General features: G+C 43.3%; 1 protein-coding gene across 1 annotated transcript in view; it reads right to left on the minus strand.

Moving 5' to 3' along the window:
• LOC146811737 (syntaxin-1B-like) overlaps window positions 1–14365 on the minus strand; it is a 314087-nt gene that overhangs the window by 7660 nt on the left and 292062 nt on the right. Inside the window, exon 8 of the mRNA XM_085618729.1 lies at window positions 3293–3430. Coding sequence (XP_085474855.1) covers window positions 3293–3430 — 138 coding nt within the window. The remainder of the gene's footprint in view (window positions 1–3292; window positions 3431–14365) is intronic.

Raw genomic sequence — 14365 nt, forward strand, 5'->3', positions numbered from 1 at the left:
AGGAACTGAGAAAGTTCAAAATCGTATCTTTCTTTACATATATCTATATTTCCATCTACATTCGTCTTTTATTCTCACCCTATCTTTCTCTTCTGTCTCTTTCTCTGATATGCAATTTGGTTCTGCTTGCACCTCTTTATTTTCTCAATATATCTTCTCCCATGTTTTTCCCAATAACAGTTCATTTTCATAATTTGTTTTCATCATATTGTTACTGTCCCTTGTGCGACTGTTCAACCATTATGTTCTTATCTTTTATAGGACACCGATTCAACTTGAATACATCTGTTCATGTTGCAGTGACACTCAAAGAACTGCATTGGTTATAAGTAAGGCTCCCTGTTTTCCATTCTTACTGATTTCTTTAGATAAATACAGACAGAAAATATTTATTTTCTTGTCTGTTTTTATTTTTTAATGTTGATAAAAACGGAAATTGGGTTGCTCTGTGAGTAATTCTAAATATTGTCTGCCATGACTGCCAGGCCAATAGCTGTGTGGATTGATAGGTAAGGGGGCTAAAAAAGAAAGGAATTTTAGTAAAGGGGCTTTGACAGCATTAGATATGCATAAGGTTGAAACTGAAATATGCATATTTTCTTATAGGTCCACTGATTTATTTTCTGTGGGTGTGTACAAAATTGAAACCTAGTAGGAATTCAAGCATGAGTGCATATGTACTGGTTAAATACATTTGGAAATATACTAATTTCAGCTTAATTTTACCACAAAACCCAAAATAAATATGGATAAATACAGATAAAATTAGCAAAAAATAAATATGGATAAATACAGATGGAAAAGTCAAAAAAATAAATACCTTAAAACCGGGAGCCCTAGTTATAAGCGGTGCAAAGAATTAGGTTTAAGCTTCTCTGTACCATCTTCGGAACCCATGCAGCCCATGGTCCTGAAAATCTTGAGTGTCTGGTCTGAAACTACGCACCCACCCTCTGGTTTGGCCCCACACACCTACACACACAGGCCTAGTTCAACCACAAGACAAATAGTGGCTAGTCAATTGGTATCTGGGAGAACTTTATGGAATGTACTTCCCCCAGAGCTGAGGAATCGGCCAAATCTGCCCATGTTCAGGAAAAAAAACAGAAGAAATGTCAAATAGCAATGAAACCAACAGGAATATCCTTCCTCCAAAAAGAAACAAAAAGGCTCTTCAAGTGTGGGTCAATACCCATCAAAGATCCGATCTGAAAACCTTATGCATTATTGACGTCCAGTATCTTTAGTCTTTACTGCATCTGTGAAGGGGATAAGCTAACCACACACCTTACATTATTACCACCATCATTGATACAAAATGCCTTTCTGTCAGACGCCAGGGTGTTAAAAACTTTAGTAAGATAGCTAAATGTGTTCTCTTGTGCCTTCCCTCATCTACTACTTATTCATCTCTTCTTTGAGGTCCTTTCTCCCATTTCCCAACTATGTTTCAGGCTGACGTTTCAAGTGCCCACCCATGTCTGATTCTTGTTTTCACATACCCTCTAAATAAATTCTCTGGTCTCTGATTATTTGTCAATCCATCTTGATGTACTTGTCTTTATATGTCTTGGAGTATCTGCTAAGCATGTCTTTCTACATCCGAAAGTTTTTATCTTCCCGGTATAACAATTTTTTAACATCCGGACAGGGGCGGCTCCTCCACTTGGGCGGAGGAGCGTCACCCCACTGCTTTCTCGCAGTTCGAGAAGCAGAAACATAAAATGGTATTTTAAATACCATTTTATGTTTCTCCTTTTCGCACTGCAAAAAAGCAGAAGGGTATGCGTGGTTGTGGGCGGGCGGGTGGGCGTTCTTGCTCCAGGCAGGGGAGGAGTGGCTTGCCACCCAGGGCCTACCGAACCAGTCATGCACACTCTGCATTTTGTCTATGTAGGCTGCATGGACATTCCCCTAGGCGTTGTGATTGGCTTAGGGGAGGAGCGGGAGGCTGCCTGCTTCCTGTAAGGCATTAGGCACAGAGAGGAGACCCAACATGACGCGGACTGGAGCCGAAGTTAGTTTAAATGTAATTTTTGTTTAAATTAATCACCCCTTCCTGCGTGACCAACCCCCCCTGCGCGAACATCTCCCCCCCACCCGCGAGTCATACCGGCTACAACTGCATCCAGACCTTCAATGTGTCACTCTATCTTGCAGCTTTTTGCCATCATGCATCTTTCTATCCCACAAATTATTCCATGTTGACATACCCATCTCTCTTGGGTCCCTCTGAGTTACAATCTCGGTTTCCCACATTTAGCTTCTATTTCCTGTCTCTTGTGAACCGTCTCAGAGTCTTGTGAATCACAAAGCTTTTCTATGTGTATGTGTGTGTGTGTGTAAGCATTACTTAATCCTTAAACAACACACACAAATAATTCACACTTAAAACCAAGGTAAGACATAGGTACTCAAAGAAAATGTTGTGTGAATCAGGCCTGGATATCAGGAGTAATTCATAATCAAGATAGTAGTAAAATACAACAGAGTATGGAACAGTTTGGTGATTTTACTGTTCCATCTATCCTAAAGGTTCTGCCTCTGTACACCCTGGTGCATCTATATTTTTTGTGTCTTTGTCTTGACATGTTTGTGTCTCATATGGTTTTCCATTTTGTAGTTTATGATGTTCATGTTTTTCACCATCTTGGACTTCCTAGCTTTGTGTCTCCATTCAACCTTCCTATTTCTCCTTTTTCTCACATATTCTTCCATCTTGAGCATCTTGTCTGTAGTATGTCTACCTCTTTTTGCGCTTCCATCTAACATTCTCTCCTATTTTGATGTTTTTGACTTTTATGCACCCTCTAGCGAGCCATTAAGTTCATTTCTGTGTTCTTCTACATAACCTAGGAGCACCTATCTCTCATGTTTCATATTTTCCTTTGTGGATGACTGACTGTTCCCTATGTATTTTGCGTTCATGAATTTCCTGTCAAGTGCCCCTTGTTCTTGGATTTCAGGTCCCCAATCATGTATCTTGGAATTCTTGTTATCCATATTTTGCTCTGCTTTAAAATTCCTGACTGTCACTGATTTATTGTTTTGGAATTCCTATTACCTGTTTTGCTTAATCTTTAAATTCCTGTTTTCCTTCTCTCCCTTGAACTCAGTTTCCATAAATTCCTTTCATTTTGGAACTTCTTTCTCTTTTACAAAACTGTTTGATATGTGAAATCCGCACATTCTGTATTCTTTTTCCCATCAAATCTGGGAATGCTAGGGTGGGAAGAAGCCCAGGATCCCTGTCACCCAAAGAGTTCATTTATGTTCACATGTATCCACAAACCTGGCTCTCCACCAGCATGGCCATGTCAACAAACATGTCGTGCAGCTCGCGGATGCTCGTCTCCAGCTTGATGATCTCGTTGTGTCGCGTCTCAATCTCATTCAGGGCTTGCTCTGTCATCTGGGAGTCCATTTTGATCTACATGTTGAAAAGAGAAAAACAGAAAGAGTGAGAGAAAAACTAGAGAGAGAGAACGAAAAAGGAAGAGTGAGTTAATGACAAAGAGAGGAACCAAGGGAGAGGCAAAGAGTGAGGGAGAGAATCAGGTTGAGAAAGTGAATGAGGGAGAAAGAAAAACAGGAAGACAGAAAAAGAGTGTGTGTGAGAGAGAGAGAGAGAGAGAGAGAGAGAGAGAGAGAGAGAAAGTGAAGAGCAAAAGCAACTGTTAACACTACGGTCTCAAATGAGGCAACAGTTCTGCAAACACCATCAACATGCTAACTAATAACCAATATAAACAACATACTTCGGACTTAATTTCATATATGTATTTCTAACGTGTACTTCATAGCTAGGAGCATATTCCAAGCATTAAACAATTGTGCAATTCTGCAAATCAATAGGAAATAGTGTCACAGGGGAATCTGTAACTTAGTCAGTAGGAGAGCTTCAAGTATGTTGTGGAAAAGCTCTTTCTTAATTCACCTAAGACAGATAAGAGGTATTTAAAATCTTTAAGGTGCCTTCAAGACCAGGAGCAGCTCTTCTGACTGTGCCTCGGTGGGAACCTAAATGACGAGTTCAGCAAACAGTTTGTGACAATTTAATTCGACCAATTTCATCTGCTTCTCAGAGCCCCCTTCCCCTGTAGGGAATAACCATTAGATACAATTCTCCTCTTTGAGGGGCTGACACTATATGCCACTGGTTCTTTAGACCCCACCAGCCTTAGTAACATTTAAAAATAAACCCTGTTGACAGTAGCCATAGGGGCTCTATAACAATTCCATAGGAATCACAGGTACTTCCGGCCCCTAGAATCTCTGATCTTGGGGTACTTGTAAATACAGGTGTTGGACTTGGCCCTTCTGGCAAGTTCACTCCTAGAACTTTATGCAGTATCCTAGCCTTTTTCCTGTGTTGTACTAGTGGTTTTAGGCCTCTAGGCGCATTCACACTGTGTCCCAGTGGCAAGCGCGTGCGCTCTGTGTGGTTGAATGAGACTGACCTGCCCTCCCATAGGAATGCATGGGGGATCTGAGTGACCGTGCTAGTTCCTGATGCGTGATGGACTTTGTGGGACCTTTTGTTTCTGTTCCTGGATCTATCAATGACCTTGTGCTGGTCCTCCACATAGCACCTGGAGAGCGCTCTATTCTAATTTCCTCCAGAGAGAGGAGATCCTGATTGAACCACGAAGGAACTCTGCCTGACTAGAAGGACCTGGAAGAAGCTGAAGGAGGAGTAACTTTCCCTGACCTGGGGGATTGGCCTGCAGTTGGTGCCTTGCTGAGAAAGGAGAGGAAAAGACTGAAAGAGACTTTGCACTTTGTTTTTCAACAATCTCCAAGGGCTTGGAAGAAGAGCTTGCCCCCTGAACTGAGTCCCAGGACCATTGGACTCATCTGCCTTCAAAAACTGAGTTGCCTGGACAATTCTTGCTTGTTTCCCGCTGGATTTGGCCCCAGTACGCCTCGTACTACATCCGCCGCGAAGCCGTGTCTTTGCCGCCCGGCACCGTGTGTCTACGCTGAACCAAAAGCGTTAGTACGCACCGTATCCCTCCCGGCTGCATTGCACCTAACCTTCCCTGCCGATTTGGGACGTACATCCCTGGCTGCCGAACCCTGTACGCCGGACTCAAGCTTCGCTGTCCCGCAGGTACGGTCCGTACGCTGCCAACGTACTGCACCGTGCCGTACTCAGAGCCGAGAAGCCGCAGTACGCTGATCCTCCCCGTACGCTGTACGGCGCCGAGAAGTGTCGCCGCTGATCCGCACCGAAGGTACGGCCCGAACGCCGACGCCACGGACTCTGCAAGCTGACCCGGATCATCCGCCCGTACCCCTGAAGGTCCCGTACCAACGCCGTATCCCGACGCCGCGACCGGACCAGACCGAGTACGCTGCCGAACTACGACCCGGACCCATCAACTTGTCCCGCACTGTCCGTCGCGGACCGCACGAACTAAAGGTACTTTGTTCTGTTTGCGCCGCAGTGTGCACGTCCCGGAGTCCGCACCGATTGTTTGACTCGTACTTTCTTTGTTTTTAATGCGGACGAGTCGTACACCCAGGTACGAACCGTACAAAGCCTGAAAAGAATTGAGTAAAAGAAGCCTATTTTTGCATTTTAAGCCTTTTTGCAAGAACATTGAACTTTGAAATAATACTCTGGTAATTTCTAAACGTTATTCTGGTCTTGTGCTAAGCCTTATATAAAGAGAACTATTTTTGATATAACCTTGACTGGTGTCCGGTGTGTCATTGCATTACTGTATGGGTTCACAAATGCTTAACCTATAGCGCCCTGAGAATAGTCTTGACTGCTTGCGCCACACTACCTAAAGGGTGAGCAGGGGTTATTTGAAAGGGTGATCCCCTTACTCTGACTTGGAATTGAGAGTCCCTGCTTGTCGCAAGTGCATACTTGTGCCAACTAGAGATTCCCATTTCTAACAACAGGGCATTGGAGTTAATGTGGACTACAGGTCGGACATTGACTTTCCCTTGAGAATTGTGAAATTACTGGAGATATCTGTAACTCTGAGACCAGTAACGGCTCATTTTCTCACAATATTTCATCCAGACGCTTCATCTGCTTTTAACAAGTGGACTCTTCAAGTGAACGACACCAGATCCTTGGAGTTACAGAGCAGCTCGCACTTCCAATGAGGCCAATAACTCCTGTTACTCAGGGCCCTCCTGTGCTTCCCTTTTACGAATCATTGTGGTCATGTTTGTTGGTTCTATTTATGCAATTGTAACAGAATGACGAATAAGGGCCAGATGTATGACCATTGCGTTCTGCATGTCGCAAATTGCAGTTTTTTGCGCCTTGCAAAACAGAATGTACTAATGTGTCTAAGACACAATCAGCAATTTAGCAAATCAATCAGCAAATGACCTGCCTCATCAATATTCATGAGGCAGGTCGCAATTGGCGACCCATTGGGAATGGGCTACAATCACAGGGATGGTGGTCTGCTGAGGACAGCAGACCACCATGTCTGTGTTTGCTTTTCAATAAACTAACTTTTTAAATCAAATTCAGCCCATTTTTTTTTAAAGGAAAACAGGATGCATTTAAAAGAAATAATGAAAAGTTTCTTTTCATTTTTTATGGGGAGGCAGTGCTCCGTGGGACTTCTGCCTGCTCTTAAAAAATGGAGACCTCTTCCCATTTGCGACAGGCTTACTACCACTTTGAAATTGGTGGTAACTGTGATTGTTTTGAAACCGCATTTGCGGTCACAAAACAATTGTACATCCCCATGCGACTCGGTATTAGGAAGGGACACCCTTGGCATAGCCCTTCCTAATAGTGACGTGCAAGCCCTATTTTGCGAGGCGATAATAGGTTACCAACTCGTGAAATAAGGTTTACATGCTACAACCCTTTTTAGCGGTCGCGGCCCGGTTTTCTGTTTGCGACTGCTAAAAATGGTCGTACATCTTGTCCTAATTCTCATATATTGTACTGATTTATTAAATGAATGCCCAATATAAACAAGAGGCAATCAGGATACTCTATTCCTAATGGTACCAAACAGGGGTAAATCTGTCGCCAGGCAGACCCTTACAGAATAGACTGCATTCTGGACAGCACCGGTGCCTAATTGCCTCTATTGCAACATAACCAAGGTTGGTACCCTAAAATGTCATGGTGAATGTATAATCTGGTGTAGACATCTGTAGTGGGAGGTAAGCTGTCACTTACCACCCCAGAGAGGCTTCCAATGTTGAAAGTGAATTGTGACAAATGTGTATTAAATGGTGAATATAACTTTATGTACGCAATTAGTTTTATTAGAGTTTTTGCTATCTAAAATGTATTTATAATATATGTATAATGAAATTGGGAACATATGATCACCTAATTTTTGTTGGGTGACTCTGCTACTTAATCTGATTTTTTTATTTTTTTTAAATCGTTCTTTTAGTTTACTTGTGTGCATGTTCGGTAGGACAATTATTCAGAGAGGGAAAGACAAATAATTTGGACACTAAAATAACATATCACCTGATTCACTGAAAAAATAAGGAGTAATGCAGAATGTCTAAGCTCGTAAACCCAAAGGAAATACTATGGTGCAATAAAACTCCAATTAGGCCTTGTTATCATGGTAGGTACACAGCTGTGTTTGCTGCACTTAGATCAAGGGGTGATAACTTGGGTATGACCTAGCAGAAACATTTTGACTTCCATTTACTGCTGCATTTTTCCATCAGATCTAAAAGTTCTCCTACAGATAACTCTATTCCAAGAGGAGACAGAGGAAAAATGTGTGGTATTACTGTTTCATCTCACTATTTTCTGGAGATTTTGCTAATGGTGCAGAAAGGAAACAACATTAAGCAGATTACTCAACATTTTTCATATTCGCACAATTTCCTCTACTTTTTGATAGCCTTTTAATTTATAAAGTAAACTCCAATGGCAGAAATAAAGCTTTTGCTATTCTTTACCTCCTGTTTCTGATTTTGGTTCATTGTGGGTCAAAAATAATTCCCCCACCCCACGCCCCACATCTAGCGAGTCGGGACCACTTAAGTTTTTCTTTTTGATTTTTGGAATTTTTGATTGCCAGCAATTAACTTTATTTTGTAGATGTGAGTTGATTTCTACTTTTGCCTTTTTTGCCCTTCTAGATGCTTCATGACATTGATGAGCACCTATCCATAGGGTTTCTACCAGTACCATTATGGGCATGCATGTCGGTCATTTTGTATAGTATTAATGGGCCTCACCGCTCGCTTCCTATGTGTTTTCCACTGTTGCAGCTCTCACTGGCAGAAGAGCCAATGTTGCGGTCAGGGTTTAATTCACCAGCCGCATGACGGTTCATTCTTGGCCACCACAACACCACATATTAGAGACTGCAAACCTATAGTTTAGGTATGTTTTGAAGCAGTTTTTAGGTACAAATGATTAATTTTTTAGGTCTCGGCTCTAGACAGCGCATGTGCTGTCTCTAAGAGACATGTTGTATATGCTTTGAGGGCTTCAGCCCACCCATAGGCTTCCCAATTGCTGGCTCAATCAGCGCTCTCTCCACATTTGTCCATGACGTGCCTGCATCATACCTCTTTCTGTGTTTATAACTCTCCCTGAGAGCAGGGACTGATTACTCTTATCCATCCCCTGCTCTCTTGTTAGGAAATGTTTTACAACTCTTTTTTTCTTTTTGTAGAGCACTTCACAAGACTGGTCGTGTTTTCACTGGCTCCAACCTTGGTTAAGCAGGCCTGTAAATCTGGTTCTTCTCTCATCACATTTGCGGTCCATTCAAAGACTGAGTTCAAATGTCAGATGCTGTTTTCTGAGAAAGCCTTTTCATTCTCTGACTTCAAAGTGATTTCTTAAATGTTACTGTCACCAACGCTCGGGGTTCATTGCTGCTTAGTCTACATTCTTTGAGCAACCCAGAAACCTCCTCCTACCTCCCTTCTTGTCTAAACTCGTCAATGTTTTTGTGTAGTGCTTTGTTCCTGGGTTACCTACTTCTGGGGGATTTAATTGTCTGCGCATTAGAGAGCAGAGGTTCACATTTACTAACTTGAAAAGCAAACTTGAATACTTTTAATAGCTGATCACTACCTTTATTTTCTTTTGATTTGGGGCATCAGTATCGTTATATTAACCCACCCCACACAGCTGCGTACAGAGGTGCATGTGAGTCCCAAAATTCAGAACTGGGGAGTTGACGAGGCAGGATAATCCTGCCATGTTTTACTTTATTGCGTGATCTGTTCACTCTCAGCTGAGATAGGCATGTGATGCTGTTCCGTCGATTCAATGAAATATTAAGTGATTTGGGTTTGTGGTTTTTCTGTTGCTTTTCAGAAGCACAAACTTAGCAACGGTCCACCCCCTCCCACCTCCTGTCATTGTTCTCGCCAGGCAGCTTCCTTATCTCTCCCACACCTAGATGTTACTTTGCAGATGCTGCTGTGCACATGGTTCTGCTTTTTGTACATCGTGCAGTGCTTGTTTTTTTTATTTTTAACAGGATGCACAAAGCAGAGCCAAGGGCATCTGTGTTGATAAGATGTTGCTGATATGCTATCTCTGCTGGAGAATCAGGGAGAGGCAGGCTGTTTGTCCAAGAATTGAGGCCACAATGTATAATGTTGTACCGATTTATGACCCAGAACGAGAAACAAGCTAACCTCCGAATTCTTTGTCAAACAATCTTTGACAAATGCAAGATGATGCTTCTTAATATTTATTTATCCTTTGGGACTGTTTTGATTTATGAAAAATCATTCCCTTACTTTTTATAAAAAGACAACTGTTCCGGGATGGTTAATTCCGATCGTTTTAATGCTTTAACTAAACTGTCATTCAGGGAGTCTCCTGTGCTGTGAAACTGAAGCCGGACATTCAGCTAAACTCTATATTTTGGAAGCAGCATTTTACCTTAAAACTTTATGCATATTTTGTAACAGTCTATCATATACTGTGTGTAATGCAAGTTCAAAATAATGACTCACATGTTCACAGCACTTCCTGTCAGAGGCTGTAGTCACTATTCTCCACTTCACCACCCATTTATGTGCCTCTCTGGTTTCTCACAGACATCTGAGGGGTGTTAACTAATAGAGTTTTTATAATGTACTATAGTGATTTACCTAGAGTAACAGCCTTTTAAAATGTATTTCTCATTTAAGCTGTACATTATTTTTTATGTAGCTACCTGACAGTGAAACACCCAAAAAAACTACAGAATATTTCGTTTTTCTAGCCACATCTTTGACCCCACCCCCACACTCTCTGGCCCCACCCCCATTACATTCAGCATCACAGTTTCCATACTTTTTTTTCATGCACTCCAACTGTTGTTTGAGAGTTGGTATTCTAATGGCAGTAACTGGCCACATAGCCAGAAGTGAGGTATTCCCAAAATGACAGCTACAGAGATCTGCTCCCAAGCCCAAGTTTATGGAGTGTTTTACTGCTATATTTTCAATGTAATTTTATTTTCCTCTCAACAGTTCATTATTCATTTTGTAATCACGTTTCTCTCTTTTGTCACAACTACAGTTCTCTATGTCTAGTAGTTCACTATGACATATCAATTTCCAATGACTAATTTTCACCTCAGCACTTCATGTCTGTACGGTACCCCTTTAATCTTGTTTTGTCTTAAAATCTGAATTTCTATCTAAAGTAAACTACAAAATTGAACAGGGATAATTATTTCGTACTTAAATATGGCTTCATTATCCTGCTGTTTGCCATTAGCCCTCCAATGGTTACAGGGCCGGACTGGGAACTGAAAGCAGCCCTGGCAAATTTTGCCAGACCAGCCCCCGTCCGGCGCGTCGCGAGCGCGCCCGACCGCCACTAGGGGGGGGTTGGGGGGGGGGGGGGGGCATGGTCTCCAAGAAAATTTGGGAAAACGACAGACCAAAATGGTGAATTTTACAGCACATTTTTCATTACATATTCAAATTGTATCAACTTTCAAAGCACAGTAAATAGTAGATGATGACCTTAAAGAACATCAGGACGAGGGAGGGAGGGAGAGAGAGGGGGCGGGAGAGAGGGGGCGAGAGTGACAGAGCGATAGGGGGACAGGTATAGAGAGAGAGATTGAGAGGGATAAATAGAGAGCGCGTGATGGAGCCAGAGAGAGCGCGAGAGAGAGAGGGCGCGAGAGCGATCACACTGTTCCCTTTTTTGTCCGCATTTGTCTTTTCTTCTTACTTTCATCTCTCTTCCACCTTGATTTTCGCTTTTTGTTTCACTCTCGGTCCCTTCTCTTTGTCTCTGACCCTTTTGTACTTGCCTTTTTGTGGTTTCTTCCCCTGAATGTAGATGAAACTTGCAATCAAAATAAACCGATGAGATCTTTTCATGCTGTCCAGGGACAGTGCTACGAAATATAAGAGGTGTGCCTTCCAAAACATAGTTCTTTTTTGTGTTTTAGGTTTTCAATATTCCAGGAACGCCGGCATTAAAAATGCATTCATATGACAAGGAAATATAAAGCTGCTATAAAAACGAATAAGGCGCTCTAGACCATACAGATGTTTTATACACTGGAATCGGCACAACCGTGGGCTCACAAACTCCAGCTAGTGCGTTATTGTGCGATGGGTGTATCCGGTGGAGCCACCTTTTATAAGATATGTAATGCACCTGAGATAATAGGAAATTGAGGTCACGTCTGCATCACTGAGAAGTCCTGGTTGAACACAACGGCGAGCACACGCGCCAAGCCCAGATCTTGCGTTACTACTCTTGCGAGAGGCGTTTTGGAGATTAATTAGTGGCAATGTGGTAATAGCGGGAACCCCCCTCCTTTTTAAGGAGATTTGCTTGTACCTGCTGGGTTTACAGTCAGGCAGCCACTCTCTAAAAAGGTACATTTAAAAGGAGGGCTGCTCACAATGCAAGAAAAAAAATACAAGCCATTTATTTTATTTTGTCAGAATTGCCAAAGCGATCACAGTTTGACTTGTGTGCCTCGTGGGATCAGAGTGAATTGGCAAAAACAGGCTCACCCCTGCTGTAAGGACAGGGCACGCTGGGGTGTTCGTTATATGCACGAGGTTCCATCAGATATGCGGTGGGGAGAGAGTGCCCCCCCTCCTCCCATGCCACAATTACAGACATCGAAAGGTGGATGGGTCAGTCAGATCTTGCGCAGGCTGGAGGTGCGGTATTTCAAGCCATCTTCTGTAGTGAGCAGAGTCCCTGGCACGGGGATTTGTACTGGCAGGCGCGAGAGTGCTTGTGTACAGTTTACACCTTTGAATGTGTCCGCAGTACCGTGTGCCCAACAGATGCGCGTGACAGCAGACCTTCCAGCCTGCAGCAGGGCATGGCCCCTGCGTTTCTATAGATGTAGAAGGCAGTGCGAATGAGCTCCCCCTCCACCCACTCCCCCAGTGTGCTCTTTCACCAGGAGTTTGGTTGGGCGGCGTTCTCAGCAAAAAACGCACTTGCAGCAGGTAGAAGTTAGAATGTGTAGGCGCTAGAATTGCTGGGAAGGCAGTTCTCTCTCCCATATGCCTGCCAGACCATTTTGTGGTTTCTCTGATAGAAACGGGTACCCACAGCAAACAAGACATGTCACAAAGACTATACATGGGCAATCACATGCATGGCCACTCTGTTATGGCATAGTTGTTCTAGAAGGAAGGATAAGTACATATGTTCAGCTGCTTTGAAGTGACAACTCATGACTGCATGTTTGGGGGCATGTCTGGCTGTTAAACGTTTTCATATCAAAATAGTGAACACTGCATGCAGTCTCATGGAGTGCACCATGTTAGTAAACATTCTCTGGTCGCTTTCACTCCTGCAGTGTGTGCATTGTCTAGTGGCACGACCTCCCAGGAAGACCCACACACATACACTTCACATTTGGGGACTGTGGCTGTCGAAGCGTTTCATGTAACCGTGTGTAACTATAAAAACACTGCTTGTAGGTTCATGTGCTGCACTATTTTAAGGGTATGGGCACACTTTTCAATACCACTTTAGGCAGAATGTGGAAGGTGACATAAGGGTATTTACAGAGGTAAACTAACCCCCTAGCCAAAGAACGAAAAAAAATCAATTCGTATTTCTCTCTGTTTCTCCCTCTCACACACAGTCTCCCCTTAATCTTCTCTCTCACACCCACACTCTCGCTTGCACGCACACACCCCCATTGTGTATGCGTGTTTCTGCTTCCCACTCAAACATACGAACAGAAACAATATGGCTTTTGCACACATGTAAATACATACATACTTTGTCTCGCTGTCACACACAAACACAGATTTGCACCTCTGTCTCGCTCTCACACACTAACAAAAACACATTACCTCCCAATCTCTCATTCCCCACCCCTTCTACGCAGTGAAACACCTGTATGTCTAAGCCTGGCCTGCCATTATTACAGCCACCGTACGGTATCTGGTCGCACAAGCATCTTTCTTCCCCACCAGCTGAACTACTGAGGCAAATCACGTTTATGTGGCTTCTGAGTTTAATTTGCGACCACAACACAGCAGCCATTTCTGCATTTTTAATACAACCATTCCGATTTTGAGAGGAGTAATCTAAACATCTAAACATTTTTTAATTGGGCCTGTGATTTACTTTCGGTGGCCCCGGCTGCCCCCCCCCCCCCCCCATCCCCCTGCAGTCCCGAGAGGCTGAGGCAGCAATCACAGTAGCCTTCTCATTCTCTGCATGATCGGCTCTCCAAACGAAGTCACTGCTACCCACACTCAAGTAGGCTCTCCACCCCGACTGGCTCCACTTCAGCCACCTATGGGGCAACATGCATGCTAGACAGAGCACGTCCCAATATTGACAGCAGGCAACACTTAACCGAAAAGGTCCATAGTCATAGAGACGTTTAAAGGTTATTGACATGAGATAAATGCACATCCACCGAGTCTGAAATGAAACGCATTACACAGTCTGTGCTTATCCCAACACCAGCCAAGGATCCAGCCTTCCTGGACCAAACTTGGACCCCTCCGAGTCAGCATTTCAAAACTTGTTGTAAACTGCAGCAGATCCAAAGTAACAGACAACTTTTTTTACATCACATTTGTCAGCCTCACTTTCCTTTGCTCCTCAAAGTGCAAAACAAATGTGTGATCATACGATTACCTCCGGTTTTTAGTCAAAAATAAGTAGATTTCACTGTTAGGAGTTATCACTAAGGCCCATGATTGATATGGCAATTTCAATGGACACCATGGGGTCAGGTTTACAGGATGCACCGCTGGGTACAGTTGTACTACAATGATGGCCTAGGGTCAAGAAACCCTGCCGACTGGTCATCATGACCTGTGTTTTAAATGGGCCGGTACTCGTCGTTATGGAATTCCAGCATTTATCAGTTTTCTCTCCTGGAGGACTGGAGCTTCTCCTTAGACAGGGAGAATACCGGTGCGCACA

The sequence above is a fragment of the Triturus cristatus genome, chromosome 7, assembly GCF_964204655.1.
Source record: "Triturus cristatus chromosome 7, aTriCri1.1, whole genome shotgun sequence".
Taxonomy (NCBI): Eukaryota; Metazoa; Chordata; class Amphibia; order Caudata; family Salamandridae; genus Triturus; species Triturus cristatus.